The sequence below is a fragment of the Miniopterus schreibersii genome (genome assembly GCF_964146895.1).
Source record: "Miniopterus schreibersii genome assembly, chromosome: 1".
Taxonomy (NCBI): domain Eukaryota; kingdom Metazoa; phylum Chordata; class Mammalia; order Chiroptera; family Miniopteridae; genus Miniopterus; species Miniopterus schreibersii.
In genome coordinates, this window is record NC_138101.1 from 49,580,653 (window position 1) to 49,602,482 (window position 21,830).

The window sequence follows — 21,830 nt, forward strand, 5'->3', positions numbered from 1 at the left end:
ATCTTCCTGTCTTAGGCACCTATGTTAAAAACATTGTTTTCTACTTTTTTCTCCAAAGAAAACAAACAAAATAAAATACATGCTAATTAGCCAGGAGACGAAAGTTAAGAACTGATGATTTTAAAGCAGGATCTTTTAAAGACCTAATTCACTTTTGGATTATATACAGATACGATTTGACAAAATAAAAATCAGTTTGAGGAGATTTATTCATAGCAGTTTTATATAACACTTTATGGTATCATGCTTATTTTGAAAAATTACATAACCAAACTCTGCTAAGCATGAATCTTTACCTTGATTTAATGTAAAGGTATACAGACTCAGTGGTTTCATTTAGGAGGTTTTGTCAATTACTAAAATTGATGTGAATAGCATTCGGCATCATGATGCACATATAGTTGAGTTTAAATTCCTAAGTCTCTGCAGTGCCATAAACATAATCTATATATAGATATCCACAATAGTCTTTGATTAGAAGTCAAGCAAAGCCTTAATGTTTTTACCATTAAGAAATCAAAAACATTTTTCTAATCAGACTTGTGCTAAGAATCCTGCCATGCCTACCCAATTAATTTTGTGATATACATACCACTCCCTTCATTTTTAATTCTACAGAAATGAAATTATATTTCTAGATAAAATCACACAACCCAAAGGAATTCTTTAGGTCACCATTAAAATGTCATCCAAAGTCTTTATCCATTTATACTCATATAGAGGAACCACAGAGAATAAAAGATCCAATAGGGATAAAGGATTTCTTTTCACGAACATTTTCTAGGGTACTTTCAGATTTTTCAGTCCCAAATAAAATCCAAAATGTGAGAAAGAGATGGCATGAGTGGTTTTACTGTGATTAACCCATTACCCTATGGTGATCTGGGGGCATATATAATTACACTTACACCTTACTAGGTAATTCCTACCTGGCAACCCTGCTTACATCGGCTGCTGGTGACAGGCACACTGACCTGCAGGTTCTCTGGCAGCTCACTCACTGGCTGCTGCAGAAACAATGCCATGAGCAGGAAATAGAGGGCAGGGACATTTGTGTGTTTAGGAAGGAATGACTGAAGAACTGGAAAACCAGGAAAGTGACAAGCATCCCGGTTAATCTCCCTAACAGTCGATCTCCCACCAGCACTCCTGCCCACATTGAATCCTAAGAGAAGAGGAAATATAACAGTAAGTACAAAATTAATAATAGATCACCATGCTGCATTAACAAAGAAAGGAGTAATTCAGTATATGTGACGTTTCCACCAGACCATTCATATTAATATAGGCAATTAACTGCTCAATTGTTGAATTCATCTTTCAGTCAAGTTTTACTTTACTGTCTCTTTGACCAGAGCAAGCCTGCCTATTAGGATACGGGTCTTGAAACATAGCTGAGATAATCAGATATTAAAAGAATGACTTCAAAAGAATTCTAACATTTCCCTAAAAAGAAAGTAAAATTCAGAATATAGCCAAAATTTTAGGATGCTATAAAAATGTAACTAAAAAATATAATTGCTATAATATAGTTAATATATCTCATTTGTCATGAAAATCATGATAAACTGCTTAACCTTAAATTATCTACAAATTTAGACAAGACTAAGCAAAATAATCTTTCCTTACAACATGCTCTGTAATTCTGTAGGAAAGTTGCCCAGCAGTGGGACAGGAAATCTGAGCCTGCTGTGACTGTGGCTATTTGAATATCCAGAGTCCTTTATAGAACTACAGCTCTACCAGGAGATGGTCATTGCTTATTAATGTAGCTTAGAGCATCAGCCTTCCTATCAATCCCATTTCCTTTGTTGTACAACGAATTTCAGGCTACAACTCAAAACAGTTCTTATGCCACCCCTAACCCAGTACAATGCTCAGCACAGAATGAACACTGGCCAGGGTTTCAATGGAAAACTTTTGTGAATGGCAACCAAGAGATGAAGGATTGATTTTGACTCTGAAGCAGTTTTATTTACATGAATATCCAGCTTTGTTTTTCTAGGATTAAGTAAGCACATACCTGCTACTATTTAAGACAAAAGAGAACTTTGTGTCTAGGTGGCTTTTTAAATATTTCATCCTAACAGACTGCTCAGTGTGATATGAATTAATCTTCTGAAGTATGCTTTTCTAATTAACATAAAATTGCACAGCAATTTACCAACCTCTTTAATACATCATCTCATTGCTCAAACACAATGAGCATGTGAGTTAGAATCGGCTATTACCCTTTTCATAACATAGAAAATATACAACATGCTCAAAGTCATAAAGTTAATGAGTGGTGGCACTAGGACTCGGAGCCCGATGTCTCTATTTTAGAGCCTGTAAAGTTATGCCGTCTCTCTCGGCCTTCTTAATGACATTGCCACATTTCCGAAAGACTGGCCGCATTAGGACACTGGGTGAATTTTATTTATAGTGAATTCTAAATAAAATTATGAGGATAAAACAGTCTTTAGCTTTAAGAAATCAAAAGACATAAAGTGATATTTTACACATTTAATAGGAGAATGAATTTTAATTAGACTATAGGTCCTTTCTAAATTCTTGCACCCTGTTTTTCCCTATAATTAATCTTAAGAAATACTTAATGTTATTAACAATTAAGCATTAATTTAGGTTCAAGTTACAGCTACATGAAAGGTATTTTCATAAAGAAAAATTTGATATATATCTGTATACATACACATATGTATGTATCAGATAGATATTCAGGGAAAATTAAGTTGAATCAAATTTAAATCTAAATACCTAGGTTTCTCTTTTAGAAGTAGAGAAGCATATGCAATGTGTAAGTATCAATGAAGGAAATATAAATTCTGAGGCATAAAATCAGGTAGGTCAGATATGGCATAAGCACCTTTTTCTGTTATGGAAATGATACAGAACAGAAAGAAGGACAGGACTAACAGTCAAGAGACAAATACTTAGACACGATTACTGTCTGACTTAGAAATTTTATGCAATTAACAGTCTTATTTTCCTAATTAGAGAAATTAATCCTTAATTTATATTTGTCAGTTTTATTTCCTACAAAACGTAACTTATATATCATAAAAGATATACCTGTCTCCAGAATCATAAAGGCCAAAAGTGATGATATATTGATATACATTAAAGAATTTTGCAAACCACAATGTGCTATGTGAATCTTAGATGTCATCACTACTGCAGTTTTTGGCCTTCAATGAGAAGCAGTGCTCTCGATTAGCATTTAAAACTCCCATTCAACTGGGCCTTTCATTATTTATTCTCTTAGTAGTTATTATTAAGGTCAATAAACTAAATTTCTTGCTACTAAACTGTTTCTGATAATAACATTTGTAGGCTATATTCTTTCCCCAGAGTCAATGCAAAATAGTGATTATATTTTAGATCATAAAAGTATCTATAATAATTTAAAATTCATATTGTAAAGCAAGACTTTTCTTGAAAATCTTTTACAGTGAATTCCTTTCTTTATCACACACAAAGTTCCTTCACACATTTTCCACATGTAAAATAATAATAAAATAATCCTATGTTGAAAGCTGTTTTCCTGTCATTTGCATTAATGTTTGAGAAAGAACAGGCAGCACATCACTATTGATACTTTTATATTTTTTAACAGATTAATTACATATTAAATTCTGATCCCGAGTGTGTGCATGTGGCTTGCTATGCCTGCACACACTGGGTTGCAACTCTTTCATTTTCTTGAATAACTCCTTTTGGGTGACCAAAACAAACAAACAAACAAACAAACAAACAAACAAACTCTGGTCCCTAATTTTCTCATCTGACAATGATAAATAAGTATTTTGATGCTTGTTGCAGAATACAATTACATATGATTTTTAAGTAATGTTATGTTAAAATACACATTTTTAAAAACTTTCAGAATTGAATGACTGTAATCTTCAATAAAAATGATCTTAAAAATATATTTTCCAAAGTAAGATCATTAATATAAAAGGAATATAACAGTTCAAATGAATCTAATATAACTTCCTAATATTACTTAAATGCTCAGTCCCATGTTGAAAACAGCATCCAACCGGAGAGCAAAGAAGCAGCAGCTTTGGCTGAAACTTTGAGCTTAAATCCTTGAGTGGCAATATAATATAACTGTTAAAAGCATGGGCTTTGATTCTGAGTGACCCGGACTCAAATTTTGACTCTTTCTAGTTGACATGTGACTTCAGCTCTTTGCCTTGGTTTTCTCATCTGTAAAATGGGTATGACAGTATTTACACTTCATAGGGTTATTGTGAAAATGAAGTGTTTAGTAACTGGCACAGAACACAATTATTATTATTAATTCAGTTCTGATAATTTGCTAATTATTTATTTACAGATCAGAAAGGGACCTTATGAATGCAAGGAAAAGATCATAAGGCATTCCCTTGAGTTTTCACATCTTAACATTGTCTCTGACTTCAGTTTGACTTGCAACTAAAAAGAGCCAAATTTGAAACTTTCTAAGCTTTTTATTTGATCATTGCTTAAAATTCAGACTCTTAATGGCTGTCAGATAAACTAAAGCGTGTAACCTTACATAAGATTTAAAAACAAAACAAAACATGGTATCTTATTTTAAAGCAGCTGACTGCAAAAGTCCCATACCTAATACAGTCCCGATCTTATTAGTTAAGACAGAATCCGTCTGTTCCAGCCACCCTCCACCACTGAGTCCTTCTTTAAACTTGATGAGAATAGACTGATTACTCAGCAGGACAACAAGAATCCTCATGGCTGCTGTAACTGTGGTGGGATGCAAGTGTTCTTCCATAAACATCATAATCCAGTCAAAACCCAGTGTCCTGACCAGCTCTTCACAAGCTCTATTCAAAGACAAGCGGATAAAAAGGAAACACATTAAATTCAGTGATTAGGGTTTCAAATCATAAAAAAACAAGACTGGGCTTTGTTCTTGAGGTATTATAAATTTCAGAGTTTAAAACGATATAAAAGTCAGTGGGAATTCTTTGTTTTGTCTACTACGAATTAATTAGTAATAGCAACTGGTACCACCAATTCTAAAAAAATTTTACTTACTGCAAATTAATGCTTGTCTTTTCTTTAGATGTGTAAACTAGTTTTAGCAAGATATCTAGAAGTCTGTTCCTCAAAAGTATAAGATTAGCAGATACAAGACCTCCAAACTCTTCTTCAGTTCCTACAATGAAAATGAATACATTAAATTGCCCTAGCAGATAAATCAGGATTAAATATCCAACACCGTTCTAGGAAACCTCACTGAAAAATACATCTTTCAGAAAACATTTTCTCTAGAAGTACTTTCCACTAAAGTGAACCAAAAAAAAAAAAAAAAAACAGTTCTGTTAAAACATTTCTTGTTAAAATCCTGAAAAGTGTTTCTATACATTTGACATTATCCAAACAAGTGATAATAAAGACTGTGAACCCTTTTTACATTGATATTCCCCTCCCCTACTAACAGGGAAAGTAATCAAATAAGGATCACATGAATAAAAATAACAGTCCCAATCCTTAATTTCCAGTTTCTTTTTGAAGGACACAAATTTAAAAATTGAGAAGCATACACTATTTAATAAACATAATACATAAAGAAAAGTTAGAATTAAATAGCATAGAAAAGAGGCAAAGGCACAAGAGAAACTGGACAAGAAAGGGTAGAGAACAGAAAGCTTATGGTTCTCAACTAATGATGCTGGATGCACACAGGACTGGGCATCAGTGGCCCAGTGTTCTAGGTGCAGCTCTGCCACTCATGAGCTATGGGTCAATAAATACAATGCACGTGATTTTCTTTACTCCAAACTTGCAGCTCAGGATAAACTTTAACTACCATGGGTATCTGCTTTTACTAGTTCGGGCAAGGGACTATCTGTCCCCTTAAACATTGTCTTTTAAATCTTAATTTAGTGTTTAATCACTGGGAAGGATACTTCAAGCTTACCAAGGGGAACTCAAGAGTCCCTCCCCTTCTGAGAGGCACAGGACTGGCAATTTACAAATTGTCCTATTGAAAGCATACCATACGACCTAAACTGATAATAGGAGTTGTTTCTTTTCAATTATTTCTTTCAATAAAATGACAGTCCACACAGAAATTTAAAATTCTCCTTAATTTTTATGTCTAGTTTTCTGCCTGTCAGTTATACTTCCCTAATTTTCAAATATAGTTTAAAACAATGAATGCTGAATTTCCATATTAACTCTTCCCACTTGAACTGGTGCTTTATCTATTCCATACTGCACTGCCTTTCATGCTACTTACTTTGCACGGATTATTGTATCCCTGTTCAGCATTATTCAAGCCATTTGCCTTTTTGTAGATATATCCTGAATAGTATACAAACTACTTGAAAGAAAAAAGTGCGATTTAACTTTTTTGGAACATCATATTATACTTAATACAGTCTTTAGCCCATAGAAAATACACAATAAATGTCATACACTAACAAGACCAGTAATGTGTTTCTGACTTTCTCTACTACTTCAAATAGCAACGAAGTAATGAGAATACTAATCAACTTGGCAGATCAACAGAAAAATTTGCTAATTTATACATCCCTACTACTGTGCTCCTGAAGAAAAATTTACATTAGTTGTGATTACTGAATTGAACAGCCAGCAAGAAATATGGAAACTAGAAAAATATTTTTCCCACATCTTTTTTTGTACTTGAAATAAACATGTTATGTATTTCCAAAGATTTTAAAAGTAATTTCACTTCTAATTCCTATTTACGTGGCTTATATTAATTCAGAACTTGAAAATAATCCTGGTACATGAGAGAAAAATGTAGTGGTTAAAAAGTTTATAGTGTTGGTTTGGACTCCCTGGGTACATACATGCAGTAGGTATGATTTCAGGTAACTTTCTTTCACTTACTCTTCCTGGGCCTCAGTTTCCTCCCTTGTAAAACTGAGATGACCATAGTATCTATTTATAGGGCTGTTATACGGTTCCATTAAAGCGCTTAAACAGTGCCTGCAGACGTAAAGCACTCAATCGGGGTTATCTATTGATTTGATCTTTACGCTTCTCATTCACGGCTAATTTGATTTACCAAAAAAATGTCACCATTGCCCTAAGTGACTAGGCACCAGATAAGTGGCAGGGCCTTATGTTCTGCTCTGTGATTTGCAGGAAGTCACTTAGCTTCTGAAATCTCTGAGCTTCTCCTTTGAAAAAAACTTTATGACACCTCTTTCTTCTTGTTCTGAAGCACTGGAGAGCAGCCCTGTGAGACAGTGATACCGCAGGTACCGAGAGCACTGTTTCTTCACACGCCAGGTGGATGTTGTAAGGGTTTAAAAGAAATCATTTCTGTGACATGATTTTGCAAATTTAACAGGAAATAATGTAAATCATGCTGGACCAATATAAGATATTGTAAATTTAATTACAGGTCAATCTAAAGTGTCCCTTCAAAGCTGTCCAAGCAAATCTCCTGTCCCAGAATATACAACAGAAAAAATATACTGGAACAGAGGCAAAAAAATAGGCACCAAATAGGAAAAGTTACAAACAAAAAAGTGGCTGTCATGGGCCCAGAATCTCACAACTTACGAAATTATTTTATAAGTACATAAAATGACTCTGGTGAAAAGTTCTTTCCCTAAGTGACTACTAAGTATTTAACAGGGAAATGAAAATAACAGTAATATAGATATAATTCGCATTAGCAAGTATCTGTGCTTCTGAAGAGATGTACATACATTTAAAAAAAATCAAATAATGTTAAAATATCACCCTGGAAGAGTCTGAAAGGAACAATGTTTTAAATCCTCTAAAAATGGGAGTTTGTTTTTAAGTAAAATTCACATCCTATTAAATTTTGTGGGAAATTCTGGACATCTGCATATTGTATAGGACTGACTTAAGACAAATACAAATCTGTCGAAGACCAAATACAGTAATATAAGGAGAAACGTGACAGAACAGCATCACACCTAAGGCAGGCTGGACCTGTGCCAGAGAAGAGGGCACAGGAATTAGTTTTCAAGCTCCAGAACCACTCACCAGTGTCCAGCTTCTCTTCATTGTTTATTTCCATAACGACAAATTTCTCACAAACTGCAAAGGTTGGTAGAGTAGAAGAAATAAACTGGCCAAACCTTTAAGTATAAGGGAAAAAAGTTTATGAATTTTATTTTTTCTCTCCCCAAAACAAACAACAAAACATAAAAGAATTAAAGAAATGAGAAACAAACAGTCCTTCTTAATTTAAGCAATCTTTTATAGATCTTTAGGTGATCACATATGGTTTGCTTCCCCTAGGACCATAGCTATTAACAGTACACAGGGTGGAGCAAAAGTAGCTTCACAGTTGTGAGTGCACGACACAGTTCATTCTTGTATTATTATTTATTATTGTATTATTTTCCATATGAACTGTAAACCTACCACCTAGTACATGTTACAATGCTTTAAAATATACTTCTCTAGAATTATGAGTCCTTTAATGCATGAACCCAAATGATCTCACAAATCAAACAGCATGATCCAAATTAAAATGTCCTAACATCTATATGCATCCACTGTAATAGTAAAGAACTAGGTTTTAGAAACACAGATAAGGTTAAAATCCCGGCTCTATCAGTTTTTAATCTTGTTACTTGGGCAAGTAGATTAACCTTTCTGGGCCTTAGTTTTTTAATTTGTAAAGTAGAAAAAAACTAAAAGCTTCACAGGTTTCAGTGATAATTTTAGTAAAGTGATCATTATAGTACCAGGATAAGATCATAATAAATATTGTTTATAACAGCAATAATCTCCAATATAATTTTTAAACTTCAGTTTTCATCTGTCATCAAGTTTAAAAAATGCTTTCGAGGTAAATGAATATAAACGTGAATGATTTACATGTTACAAGGATTAGAGATTAGTTTACTGGGAATACTCTAATAAGTAGGTATGATTTCACTTGTGCCTGGAAGGTTACATGAAAAGTGATAATTCAAGCCAGTTTAAGTAATTCTCTACTTGGAAAATACTTTGGTTAGGTAGAGTTTCTTCCCTTCCATTTTCAGTTAAGATGGGAATTATATAAACATTAAAACATTTCTACAGCCCATAAATAGGCCTTAAGCCGTATTTCACATTAGCAGCAAGATAATATTCACATCATACAGAACATTTGAATATGCAAAAATAAAATATCATCATCTGTTTCAGATGATAAAGAATAAATATAAGGAGAAGGCATGCTCACTATGGGTGTGTGTGCGTGTGTGCACACAGAGAAGTAAAAGGGACTGGGGAAAAGGGACTGAGAATTCCTACACTGACCACTGCTATGTCCAGGACAATCAGTCACATTGGGCTTATTCCTACATCTTTTCTCAGCAATATTCTATTATTAACTAGTGGCAACAACTGGCTTTGCTTTTCAAAGGCAAGATACTGAGACATGCATGTGTTCTGTGCTTTACAAAGATCTTGAATAATATTAACATTACAGGTGTTACACAGGCATAAGAACCAATTACAACCATCTCATTCATCTTAACCTTATTGATACTTTCAGTTAATAAACAGACAAATACAGAAGTTTTTACTACCTGAGTAGATCATTGCTGCTGGGAAAACCCTGCAGTAGGAAGCTCAGCACATTACTAATAGCAGCAATGGTAGGTTGAGATAAAGACATATCTCGAAGAGTCAGTAGCAGCTTTGGGATAAGCTGGAATTCCCTCATTAATTTGGCATTCTTGGAAGCTTCACTGTAAGAGAAAGAAGACTTTATACACTATACTATCATCTTTTCTATAACTAAACAACTAACACACAGGTATTAATGAATACCTGGACTCCGTGAGCAGTTCAATGAAGTGTTCAAACAAGGAAAGATGGAGTTCATATGGTGCATGGAGCCAGACCTACAATGAAATAAATAGTAGTCATATATTTAGGGTTAAATATACCCCAAATGCGAATCCAACAAACAAATGCAGCACATGAAACTTACTTCACTCATTAATTAATTATAATATAACCACTTTATTATAATTTTTATTTGGTAAAGTTCTATAAAGCTGCCTGTACATATGACTTCTGATTCTGTTTATAAAGAAATAATTGCTATGGAAATTACCCTACCAGAGTTATCAAGTAAAAAGGCAAGATCTATAGAAAGTTTCCCTGGAATCAGTGACTGAATACTATTTTCTCAATACTAAATACAAATATGGAATATAATGAATACTGAATACTACATACTGAATACAAAGACTGAATTGACTGGAATCTTGTGTAGGGTCCAAAACTGGAATTAACCACTGCAGAATGGTATACCACATAGTCCCTGGAACTCACAAAGAGCTGACTGGACCCACCTACCAGAGTGTAGAGAATTCGTAATACATGGGGAATTGGGCAGTCTCAGAAGTTTAATATCTTAGTGTGTGAGGGCTGAATTAGCATTAGGCTAAAGAATTTTCTAGGTTCATTCTAACAAAGCTTAAAAGTATGTCATAAAAGGATCAAGACCACTGCAATGCCAGAGCAAAGTTCAATACTTTTTAAAAGCTATTAAGAATCTGACCCATATGCTAAAGAATGTAACCAAAAATATGGACATGATGAGGAAACAGAAGATAACCAAAGATCCAAAATTAACTTCTACTGATGAAAAATATCTAAAATGAAAAATATACTAGATGAAACTAACAGCAGATGAGACACTGCAGAAAAAATTTCAGTGAACTTGAAGACGTAAGAATACAAATTTATGTCAAAATGAAGCATGAGGAAAAACACTGGAAAGGAATTACTAGACAGAGCATTAGCGACTTGTGGGACATCAAACAACCAAAGATATCTGTGTAACTGAAGTCCAGAAAAATAGCTGAAGAGAGAAGGACTAAAAAAGTTTCCAACTCAATGAAAATGACAAACTCACAGATCTAAAAAAGCCAACAAATCCCAAGAAGAAACTAAAAATGACAATGGAGTCACTGACTTTTGTGTGTGTTGTTAATCCTTGTCTGAGGATATTTCTTTCATTGATTTTTAGGGAGGGTGAAAGGGAGGGATGGAAGGAGAAAGAAAGAGAGAAATTGATGTGAGAAAACACATCGATTGGCCGCCTCCCACTCCCACCCCCAACAGGGGCAGGGATCCCACCTGAAACCGGGGTACTTGCCCTTAATAGTGAATCTAACCCACAACCCTTCCATGTGTGGGCCGATGCTCTAATCACTGAGCAACACCCACCAGGGGGTGACTGATATCTTTAAAGTAAGACAAGAATAAAAAACATCAATGAGAATGTAGTCTATGCAAAAATATCCTTCAAAAAAAACCACAAAAGGAATAAAGACTTTTTCAGACAGAGAATTTATAGTGAGCAGACAGACACTGCAGGAAACGTCAAAGGAAGTTCTTTAGGCAGAAGAATTATACAAGATGGGAATCTAGATCTACACAAAGGAATCAAGAATGCCATGAATGCTACTTATGTGGGAAACTATAAAATAATGTTTAAAATGTCTTTAAAAGACAATTGTTTAAAACGAAAGTAATACAAAGTATTGTGGGGATTATAAACATAATAGAAGTAAAATGTCTGATAACAACAGCACTAAGAATAGGAGGGAGAAATGGAGCATACCATTGCAAAGTTTTTGCACTGTAGGTAAAATGGCACAATATACTTTCAAGAAAGACTAAATTGTTACACATATATGTACATTATAAATTCTAGAACAACCACTAAAAGAGAAAATGCTTGTATGCTATTATAATTATTTCATTTATATTTTTCAAATGCATATTCTAAGAATAGGGTGAATTAATTATTTATAGATCCCTGTGGTTGGGGTAATTAGGAATCTATGTAAAGCCATGAGGTGAGCGAGGTAATATAAACAAAGCCAACATCTGTCAAGCACCTACATTTCTGATGTTTGTCTATTAGGTTTTAATTAGAAATCTGAAACTAAAGATAATCCATGATATTAAATGTCAGTTACTAGATGAAAACAGAGCTAGGCGTGGTTAAGTATGTCCCCTAAGTACTCCCATAATTCTTTCTGCACACCTTTATCTCTGCGCTTTCACAAGTTTCTAATTGTTTATTGATTTGTTTTTCTCTTCTAATGGACTAAATCCCTTGAGGCATGGACTCTGTCTTTATTTTCACAACACTAGCACCTAATACAATGCCAGGTTCAAAGATGCTCAACAGACATTTGCTAAAAGAATGAGAGGTTTGTGTTTTAGAATTTTGAGTATTCGGCTGAGGAATGTGCACTTTGTTGTCTAGGAAGGGAAACTGCTGATAAGTTTCTTTTTTGAATAACTGATATGATTATGCCTTAGAAAGAATGAGATAAAAACATAGGATAGACTGAGGAAAGGGGAAAGCAGTAGGGGAGAGGTAGGGAGAATTGATTAGGGCTTAGAATCTGTACAACTTAATATTGAACTGTTTATAAACAGTGAGGCAGAAGGGAGCTGATTTTTCAATTTCAAGCCTCGGTGACTGGGGGAATGGTGGTGTTAATAATAGAAACCCAAGTTAGAAGGGAGAACTAATTTGGGGAAGGATGTTAAATTAAGGTGTTGCTGGGATATAAAAATGGAAATGTTGAGAAAGAAGTTAGAAATAAGTCTGGCATTCAGATGTCAAGCTAAAGATCTGGACTGGAGAGTCAGCTCTGTAGCTGCAGAACTGGGTGAGAATCTAAAGGAAAGAAAAACAACAAATGAAGGAAAAGATAAAGAAGTGAAATTGGACACGTCTACTAAAATAATGAAAATTTCATGCCATAAAATTATGGGGAAAGTAGTGAGAAAAATATAAGAACCAGGACAGCAATACCTGAAAGGTAGCAAAAGAAGGGGGCAACTCAAGTAGAGAGGAAAAGACTGCCGCACACGCTGCCGAGAGCTGTGGGTGCTGAGGACTGAGTCTGCTGTATACAGCATATACGCCAGGCCGCTAATAAAGTTTCGGTAAAGCAATTAGGGCGCATAGCCTGTTTGTCAAGGATTTAAAACCACCGATAAGAAAGAGCTTACAGTAATTATGAGGAAGACGACTTAGGGCCTAGACATTACCGTCAGCCAATATGAAATGCTCGGCACCAACCAGGGTGGTAGGGGTACAAAGAAGAAGGAACTAGATATATCTCTGAATTAGTAATGACTACAGTCTCACAGTGGGAGATATATACACAGGGTGGGGCAAAAGCAGGTTTACGGTTGTTCATAAAGAAATACAATAATTAATAAATAATAATACAAGAATAAACTGTTTCGCATATAAAAAACTGTAAATCTACTTCTGCCCCGCCCTGAACTTATAAAATATACAGTGATGGGTAACACACGGTGCTGAGAACAAAAAGTTAATGGACAAAGGATATGCGAGATGAGGCATTGCCTTGAGAGGACAGAGTAGAAGTAAGTGGTTCATGGCAATAAGTCAGTAGACATGAAAACTTGTCATTTTGGCAAAATAAATGATAGTTTACTATGGAGCTACTAGTAACCAAAATTCCACATCTAGCTCCTATTTATTGAGGAAAAGTTTCTATCAGAGTTATCTGATGAAAATATTTGCCTCTCATAATGCCAGAGGCAGCAGAAAATTAGCTATACCTAGGGATATGCACTGCACCCTTTCACTTCTATGCTAGTTATAAAATGGAATATCCTCGGGGAGAAGGAACCCCACCACTACCCTATTTGTCATATTCTACGAGTGACATTAATGTGAGCGTGGTATAATTATAGAACACATCTAAGAAACAAAATTGTTTAATAGTTAGCTCTATCAATATACAGAATAAGAGATGGATTTACTGCCCGGCTGGGAGTGGCTCAGTGTTTGAGCATCGACCTAGGATCCAGGAGATTGGGGTTCAATTCCCGGTCAGGGCACATGCCCCGGTTTCAGGCTCCATCCCTAGTGCAGGCTGGGCAGGAGGCAGCCGATCAATGATGACTCTCTCATCATTGATGTTTCTCTCTCTCTTTCCTCTCTCTGAAATCAATAAAGATATTTTTTTTTAAAAAAAGAGAGAGATGGATTTACTGATTACATATGACCAGTTAGTATTTATGCACATACTTCAAAATCACAAAGTAGATCCTGGAAAGCGGCTGAATTGGGAATGATGGAGGTCTCGTGTCCACTATCAACAGTTCCCACCAAGGAAAAAGTTAGATGGAGAATATGGCTGTTAAGAAGGGAACGTTTCTTCTTAAGTAGCATCGCCAGCAACTAAAACAAAGCAAAGCCAAATGCTTGTTATCCATCATATTGTATATACACACATATAAATATAGATATAGATACATATGTGTGTGCATGAATACACACACACACACTGGAGGACCCTATGTAGAATAATTCCTGAGACTTCTAAGCTGATTTCTAAATTTTTATAACAATATAACATTAGAAAAAATCTAAAAAGCAGGGCAATCCCATTGCTCTATTATGAAAATATCCATGTTTACATAAACCCTTTCAATTCACATATAAATTTTTAAATTGTTGGTGCCATCGTGTGTATATAATTTGCTATTCTTTTTCTCTACATAACATTCTATTAAAAGAATTTTTTCTTTTGTAACATAGTCTTCATAATTACAGTTGTAAAAGGCTGAATGATATTCTATGGAATGGTTATAGTATTATTAGTCATGCTCATACTCATGGTGCATTTAGGTTGTTCCTAATTCTTTCATGATAAACAACGCTGCAATGAATCATTATTAAGGGTTTTGCAAAACAAAACACTTATTAAAATAGTGTGATTAAATCTACAGAACAGTGTAGTAAATAGTTTATCCAAGCCCACTCAACTATTGGCTAAAGCTAGGAAAGGCCTTGGTACTTCATTTACACTACAGTGATTTTATCTTACTCCAAATACCTGTTTCTCTTCTTACAAGTAATCTTCTACCTAAAACTAGTAGAGACTGTGGATATATGAGTGTTGCATATTTTTAATCCCACACGAGTTTTCAGAACTAGCAATAGCGCACTTATTATATAGCGGGTCTCACCTCCTCTAGGTAAGTAAGGGTGGGGGGGTGTAAGAGACGACTGGGTGTGAAGGGGAGAGACAAGGGAAATAGGGAGAGCCCTGGGTCTACTACTGATCTGGCCATCTCTAGAGCAGGTGGCAGCATGGCCCCATTTCATTTCATTCCTATTTCCATAGAGAAAAATAATTCCAAACTAGCAGACACCCATTGTTCTGAAAATATATTCAAATATATCAAAGATATACTGAAATAACTTAGCCTGACTCAAAGGCTGAGTGAGATTTGAGGAGACAGAACAAGAATAAACCAAAATAAAGGCAACAACCCATTCTCACTTGAAATGGCTTAGTTTTAATAAAAACTAACTTATAAAGGTTCCTTGGCAATAAAATTCTTCCAGAGTTTGAAAAAAAAAAAGAATAAAAATTAGATTTTATTTTTATGCCAAGTAAAGTGAGAGCAAAGCGTTACGGTTACAAACCTGGTAGCCCTTAATTCTTTCCATCTCTTTGCTGGCTAGTGGGTTACTCTTGACCACACAAACCAGGGCCTTGACTGCCGCATAGAGCCCCTCCACATCAGAAGCCATGGCCACCAGGCCCAGGATGGCTGCGGCTCCACCAATGTACTGCAAAGTAGTGGCAACAGGCTTAGGGACAAATGTTCTTACTCCTGATTAAAAGACAGTGAAAAATAATTAAAATGAAGTCCCCATGTAACTAAGAACTGAATAAATCATCTTAAGAAGATTTAATTAATTATAAATGATACTTAAAAAACACAACCACCTTCAACCTTAAAATGAAAATTCTAAAAAAAGCCTTCAAGGTAGAATTTGGGAGAAGGCATTAAACACTAGCGTATATACTCTTAGAGGAGAGGAGTAAAGGAGAGAGTAGAGAAGAGCTGGGTTTGAGAGCAAGCATGAATGTTTGTGTGTGGCTTTGGGGAACAGTAAGACTCCAAAATACAGAGGTCTTGGGAATACATTTCTAGGTGAGTGAGATATCTTACTAGGAACTGCTGAGGAATAAACTTGGGGAGAGCAAAAGCACTTTGACTCTGTGAACTGGGCAATGGGATGGAGAGGCCGTCCTTACACGGATGACATTCCCTAGGGATAAGCCAGGCAAAGCACATTATTGCCCATCACTCAGAGCTTCTCGCAGCTTTGCAACCTGAGTAACAGCACATTAGTGACCCCAGAAGAGCATAATTATGTGGAAACACAGTACTAGAACTAACTTTGGGTCAATTAAAAAAAAAAATCACATCTACATTCCTAATGTTTTTCAAAAAAGGCATTGTCTGAATGTCATCTGCCCACTGATCAAGATTCAGATTTTTAAAAATAAAACTCATATGCATTTTATATTTCTATGTACCCTTAATACCTTATGACAACTGGACTTTGAAAACTACCTTCCAAGGTAAGTAGAGCCAGTATTACTTGTTTATGGATGAGAGAATTGAAGTCCATACTCAAATTTCTGGCGTAATGCTGCACCCTGACAGAGCAGGGGCTGGAACCTCAATCTCTGAACTCTTCAGCCACCACTCTTTCTACCATACCACTGCTATATTTTTGCAAAAGACAGAGAACAGTGCTCAGTAAGGATTTTCTGAATTGAAAGCTCTTTTATCAGTGCAATATGATCAGAAAAGAATAACAGGGTTATGTGCACATCACTGGGACAATAAAAATTGCCAAGGATTGAAAAACATGTAGGATTCTGACTGGTACCACACTAACTTGTTAATTGTTCTTGTTAATCTAAAAAGGAACCAATACTATGAACTGATTTGCACATTAAAATATATAATCACTGGCTCTGAATTTTGGATGGCTTGGTTGGACTACGTCTCAAGACTCTACCTAACAAAAAACTAATCAACTCTTTTTAAGCAGAAATCAGGTACAAGGGTCTGCAGAATGTCCACCAGTTCTGACTTTTATTAGAGTTGGACTCACAGTGTTTACACTCTGAATCTCTCATTTCTAGCTCATTTCCAAATAACAGAAGTGCTCAGGAGCTCCAGCACTGCACAGCAAACCTGCAATAATTATCAGTATTTCTAAGTCTTTACATCTGTCCCTAAATGTGCTATGACATTTACCTTGAAACTATACAGAAGCATGTAGTCAGTGCTCATCAGTGCTGACAAAAGAGGAAAGGTTAATGGGGTTTTACTGAGCTTATAATTTTAAAAGTGAACTGGAGTTTGAGAATATTACATTAGTCTCTAAACACTGCAAGAACATTACAGGTCAGTCCAGCCAGTGTGGCTCAGCGGTTGAGCATTGACCTATAATCCAGGAGATTGCGGGTCGATTCCTGGTCAGGGCACATGCCTGGGGTTCGAGCTCAATCCTCAGGAGGGGGCGTGCAGGAGGCAGCCGATCAATGACTCTCTCTCATCACTGATGTTTCTCTCTCTCTCTCTCCCTTTCCCTTCCTCTCTGAAATCAATAAAGACATATTTAAAAACAAAAAAACAAAAAAAGAACTGTAAAAGATCAACCGCGCACACCCTTAAGTGAGGAAAGTGACCACAGATTTAAAGGTAAATAAAGACACCTGGAGCAATAAATACTACTGACTCACCCAAGTACCCAATCAGAGTGGCCCCGATTGTCCGTGCGGGTCCATTGAGGTGTCCTGCTGAATTGTGTATCAACTTCACAGGAGTGGCGTTCTCGTGGGAGGAAATGCCTAACTGAAGAATAGGAAAGGGAAAAAATGTAACTATAGAAGAACAGTCTGAACATGTTTCTTATTAAAGTATGGCTGACAGACAATACTGTATTGTATTAGTTTCGGGTGTACGACAGAGTGATTTGACGTCTATCTTACGATGTGCTCGCTACGCTAAATCTAACAGCCATCTGTCACTGCGTAGTTACCACACTATCATTGCCTATATTCCCCTTCACCTTTTCACTCGTCCCTCTACCCCTCCCACCTGACAACCATCAGTTTGTTCTCAGTTTCTGAGTCTGTTCTTGTTTTGTTTATTCATGTTTTGACTTTTTAAAATTCCACATATAAGTGAAATCATGTGGTACTTGTCTTTCTCTTCCTGACTTACTTCACTTAGCACAATACCCTCTAGGTCCATCCATGATGCTGCAAATGGCGGGATTTCACTTGAACATTTTGATTGGAAAAGAAAAAAGATACATGACTGGTAACATACCTTTTCTCTTTCCCCTTATCAGAATATTAAAAACATGAGCATTCTTTTTTTTTTCCTTTTTTTAATGTGCAAACACTTCCAAAAGTGTGTAAACTCACAGACAGTAAGTTAAACATGGTCTACTGAGATGAAGATGGTGAGGGGTCTTAGGAAACAGCTTCAGGGTCTTTTTGAATGAAACTCTGTAGTCGTTGAAAAGGTCTCATCACTCACTGCCTCACAGTATTTCCACATCCAACATCACACACACAATGTGCTTTCAAGCAAATATAATCCTAAGACTTTAAATATTTTTATTGATTTCAGAGAGAGGAACGGAGAGGGGGAGAGAGAGAGAGAGAGAGAGAGAGAGAGAGAGAGAGAGAAACATCAATGATGAGAGAGTCATCATTGATCGGCTGCCTCCTGCATGCCCCCTACTGGGGATGGAGCCCGCAACCCGGGCATGTGCCCTGACTAGGAACTGAACTGCAACCTCCTGGATCATAGGTTGATGCTCAACTGCTGAGCCACGCCGGCTGAGCAATTCTAAGACTTTAATTTTACCATTACCTGTAGAACTAAATTTATGTACAGTTTATATTCCTTAGAAAATGATATATATATCCACATACAAACCTCTGCTTAAGAGCTGTCAATACTTAGTATTCCCAAATCCTTTCCTTCCAATCTCTTGATTCCCTTCCCCTTGGGCTTTACCTCCCTTCATCAACCAAAACAGCTTGTCAAGCTCAATGAGGACGCCCACCTTACAGAATTCAATGACTCAGTGGTCAGTACTCTTAGTGTTTCTCATTAATCCTTAGTCTTCTCAGCTGGCTCTTCTTCATCTCCCCAACTCTGAACATACCAGGTCTCAGTCTGAAAATTTTCCTCTCCTCCACCTCTATCTATGCATTGGTGAACGAACCTAGACTCATGCTTTAAACACCATCTCTGAACACCCAGGACAATCAAACCTCTCCCCTCACTCCAGATTCCTATGTCAAATGGCTCTGAGAGCTCCACCAGGATGTCTCATATGCTTCTCAAACTTTTCCAAAACATAATTCTCAACATCTCCCTCCTCCCTAATTATTCTTCCTGTAGTTTTCTCCAAATCAGAAAGAAATGACTCCATTTTCCTTGTTGTTAGAGCAAAGATCCTTGGAGTTATCCTTGACTCCTCTCTTTCTCTCACAATCAATAGCCAATCTATCATCAAAAACTGTTAGCTAGATCTTCAAAATACACCTCAGATCTCATCACTTCTCATCACAGCTACTGCTGTCACCCCAGTTCTGACCACCATCATCTCCCACATGAATTACTACTGCACTGGCCTCAAACTGGTCTCCCTGCTTCTACCTTTGTCTCCCCTTCAATCTGTTCTCAATAGAAGTCAGAGTAATCTTGGTTAAAAAGTCACAGCATTTCATTCCTTTGTCTGGAACTCTATAATGCTTCCTCCTATCTCACTCAGTTATAGCGAACGCCTTTATCAGTGCCTATAAATTCTAAACAAGAGTCCCCATTCCTCTCTGGGTTCCTCTCCTACCATCCAGGCCTGCTCTCATATGCTCTAGTCACATGTGCCTCTGAGGCAGGCAGGCGCTATCCTCATGGCTTTAGTACTTGTATTCGTGGAATGTAATACTTCCTACCCTATCCTTACCCCCCATCCATTCTCCATATGCTCATTGCTTGCTGCCTCATCTCTTTCCAAGTCTGTTCAAATTTCACCTTCTCAGTGAGGCCTCCCCTCACCATCCTATTCAAAATTATAATCTTATCTCTTTCCCCATCCTGGCTTTATTTTTGTGCATAGCACTCTTCACCTTCTAACATACTCTATCATTAGGTTATTTCTTTAGTTATTGTTGTCTGTCTCTTTCATGAGAATGTAAGGACCAAAAAGACAAGAATTTTCTCTTTATATATGCTGTGTACTGAACAAAATGGTGCACACAGTAGGTGATCCAGAAAAACCTTAAGTTGTAGCCTTAGAAATAGCAATTGTTTTCTTTAGTTTTCTAAGTTCAATTTCTCAAATCGCGGATAAAAATATAAGAATTTAAACCATGCATGAGAAGGCAATTCTTACTTTTCTAAATTATGCTAATATTTCAATTTGCTTTGGCCTAAGTTCAAAGCCAAAGAAACCAAATATAAACATTACATAAAAGGCACTGTTTCAGCAACTCCTTAGACTTCAGCGTTCTCATAATGACGCTCTGAAACACCTTCCCAGGGAGAATCAGCCCAGCTTACCAGAAAGTCGTTCTGCTTACCTGCTTGGCAATGGCTTTGCTATCCAACTTGTTGTACACCTTCCGGATTCTTGCCACGGTTAGGGAAGACACGGAGAGTGCATAGAGGCCAAATGACACCTTTTCCTCTGGTACTAGTAACACCGGAGATGGGACTATGCCTTCAGATTTTGCATCTTTACCTTCAAAAGAAAAATCCTTTTCAAAATCATTCCAACAAGAATTTCACCCTTTGTATAAGTTTTAAATAAGCAGAGCTTTACATTCCAAGTTTCACTCTAAAAATATGCTTAACATATAGCATAATGCAAAGGAAAAGTTTTAGTAGTTATCAAACAAATCACAAAACACTTCCCCCCCAGGTTCAAAGGAAAAGGAAATGAGAATGAGAGAAATGCCCATGAGCTTTGCAGCACCAGGCGTCCTCCCCAGCGACAGCCCTCATCTTGGCCTCTCTGCACCCTCAGACAGCACAGCAGAGTACTTAAGATGGTTTACATCTGAGTCTCTGCTATATCACTTAAAAGCTGCGTGACCTTTATATCCCCGTGCCTGTTTCCTCATCTGTAAAACAGGGATGGTGCCCAGCCGAGCATGGCTTAGCGGTTGAGTATCGACCTAGGATCCAGGCAATCGGGGTTCGATTCCCGGTCAGGGCACATGCCCGGGTTGCGGGCCCGATCCCTGGTCGGGGGTGTGCAGGAGGCAGCCGATCAATGACTCTCTCATCACTGATGTTTCTATCTCTCTCTCTCCCTTTCCTTTCCTTTCTCTGAAATCAATAAAGATATATATATATAAAAAATCAAATCTCTAAAAAATAGTAATAATAATAAAATAAAACAGGTATGGTAATAACAGTATCTAACTGTTATTTTGAGGAGATGAATAAATGTATGTGAAAGTCTCAGAACAGCTATGTCCTTCATGCGTACTAACTTATTCGGCGCATATCAAGTGCTCAATGAGAGTTAGCAATTACCGATGCTAACTAAATCAAGCACATGAGTGAAAGGCAAATTACTCAGCCATAGGATTAATACCATTTACAATATACTTCTCCTAACTCCTGAGAACTTTGGTAGATGAGAACAAGGGGATGGAAGACATAATTTGGAAAGAGTACCACAAAGAAACTGCAGCTTAACATCACTTCTTTTGATTCTAAATTCTTTTTGGGAAAAAGGATAACAGGAAGTGAATGGCAGGAGTAAAGGGGCGAGAAAAACTGATGTTAACTGCTCTAACCTAAAGAATATCTGTGTGTGTTTTCTGGACCCATCGTTCCTTCTTTGAACTAGAGTAGACACACTTTAAACTGCTTCATGTAACAGGAGAAATTATAGAAAGTGCAGAAGGCTGAGGTTAGACTCTTAATGAGAATGCACACCTACATCC

The 21,830-nt window shown here is 36.5% G+C and overlaps 1 protein-coding gene across 5 annotated transcripts in view; it reads right to left on the minus strand.

The window, feature by feature from the left end:
* Positions 1-21,830, minus strand: part of WDFY3 (WD repeat and FYVE domain containing 3) — a 236,384-nt gene that overhangs the window by 67,636 nt on the left and 146,918 nt on the right. For 4 of the 5 annotated variants that reach the window (XM_081146974.1, XM_081146973.1, XM_081146972.1 and 1 more), the window contains 10 exons: positions 20,454-20,614; positions 17,592-17,703; positions 15,467-15,657; positions 14,060-14,212; positions 9,787-9,860; positions 9,543-9,704; positions 8,002-8,096; positions 5,044-5,164; positions 4,612-4,829; positions 930-1,165 (listed from right to left, as the gene is read on the minus strand). In XM_081146974.1, coding sequence (XP_081003100.1) covers positions 930-1,165; positions 4,612-4,829; positions 5,044-5,164; positions 8,002-8,096; positions 9,543-9,704; positions 9,787-9,860; positions 14,060-14,212; positions 15,467-15,657; positions 17,592-17,703; positions 20,454-20,614 — 1,523 coding nt within the window. The remainder of the gene's footprint in view (positions 1-929; positions 1,166-4,611; positions 4,830-5,043; positions 5,165-8,001; positions 8,097-9,542; positions 9,705-9,786; positions 9,861-14,059; positions 14,213-15,466; positions 15,658-17,591; positions 17,704-20,453; positions 20,615-21,830) is intronic. The other variant, XM_081146970.1, reaches the window with a different exon arrangement.